The sequence below is a fragment of the Agaricus bisporus genome (genome assembly GCF_000300575.1).
Source record: "Agaricus bisporus var. bisporus H97 unplaced genomic scaffold AGABI2scaffold_5, whole genome shotgun sequence".
In the NCBI taxonomy this organism is placed as follows: domain Eukaryota; kingdom Fungi; phylum Basidiomycota; class Agaricomycetes; order Agaricales; family Agaricaceae; genus Agaricus; species Agaricus bisporus.
Genome location: NW_006267368.1, coordinates 861,505 through 862,557, shown reverse-complemented (window position 1 = coordinate 862,557; position 1,053 = coordinate 861,505). Strand labels below are relative to the sequence as shown.

Here is a 1,053-nt window from a genome sequence, read left to right as displayed (position 1 = left end):
TCTTCCTCGCCCTTGCGCTGTCCCTCCTGCGCCCCACAGCCCCTGTCCTCGCCACCGAAGACGTCCTGCAGGTGTCACTCGCCCACCTCACCACTCTCCCCGCCCTCCCCCGCGTAAGCAGTCCTCTCCCGCCTCGCGCCCTCTTTCGCGCCGCCGCCATTCTCTCCGTTCCCTGGCTCTGTCTCACCCTCCTCGTCTCCCCGCGCGTCATCGTCGCGCTTCTCGGCTCTGTCGTCCTCACCTACAAAGCACCCTGGGTCCGCGTCCTCTCCTCCGTCCTCTGGCGCAGCGCCCTCTTCCGCCACCTATGCTATCGTCTCAGTGCCTTCCTCACCGGCCAGGCCCCGCCAGAATACTCGGTGTCCAACAACTCTGCAGCCCTCTTGTCCTCTTCTCCCCAGCCCGCTTCTTCCCTCCGCTTCCTCTTCACCGTCTACGAAAACCAGCGCTGGTGGATGGGCCTCGACTGGACTGCCGCCCTTCTCCCCGGTGAACGCCCTTCCTGGTGCTCCCCTGCCTTCCACCCGGTCTCACCTCCAAACGCCTTCACCCTCCCAGAACCCACCACCATATACCTTCCTTCCAAGGATGGTAAATCCAGAATAAAGCGCACCGCCATCTGGAAGTGGCAAGAGCCTGAATGGACTCTCCTCGTCCGCAAAGAGGGCTCCTCCCCCTCACGTATCCAGCGAACCCCTCCTCCTCTTCCCGTAGACGAGCCCGTTCCTCTCAGCCCATCCTCTTCCAGCGATGCCGGTACCCGTCTGCTCAAAGCAGCCGCCAGCAAATTCAAAGACTCTCTTCCATCCGACCCCGAAGCCGACCTTCCAGAACCTTTGACTGACCCAGATGGCTGGGTATATGGCGACAACAAGTGGGAAGGCCAATCCCATCGCGGCGGCTTGGGCAAGGTGAGCTTTCCCCCCATTCCTGTATTCTCATACTCACACTATCACTACAGTTCACCAGATACAGGCGTTGGTCTCGCATCGCCCTTGTTACAGAAATGGTAGAAGTCATTGAACCCGGCCAGCTCGGAAGACTAACCTGAGG

At 61.1% G+C, this 1,053-nt stretch overlaps 1 protein-coding gene across 1 annotated transcript; it reads left to right on the top strand.

Moving 5' to 3' along the window:
• Nucleotides 1–38: 38 nt before the first annotated feature.
• AGABI2DRAFT_70177 (hypothetical protein) lies at nucleotides 39–1,051 on the top strand (the record flags this gene model as incomplete). The annotated part of the gene is made up of 2 exons (XM_006460905.1): nucleotides 39–911; nucleotides 962–1,051. Coding segments are annotated over 2 exons (963 nt in total), but the record flags the coding sequence as incomplete, so codon positions are not given.
• Nucleotides 1,052–1,053: the final 2 nt, after the last annotated feature.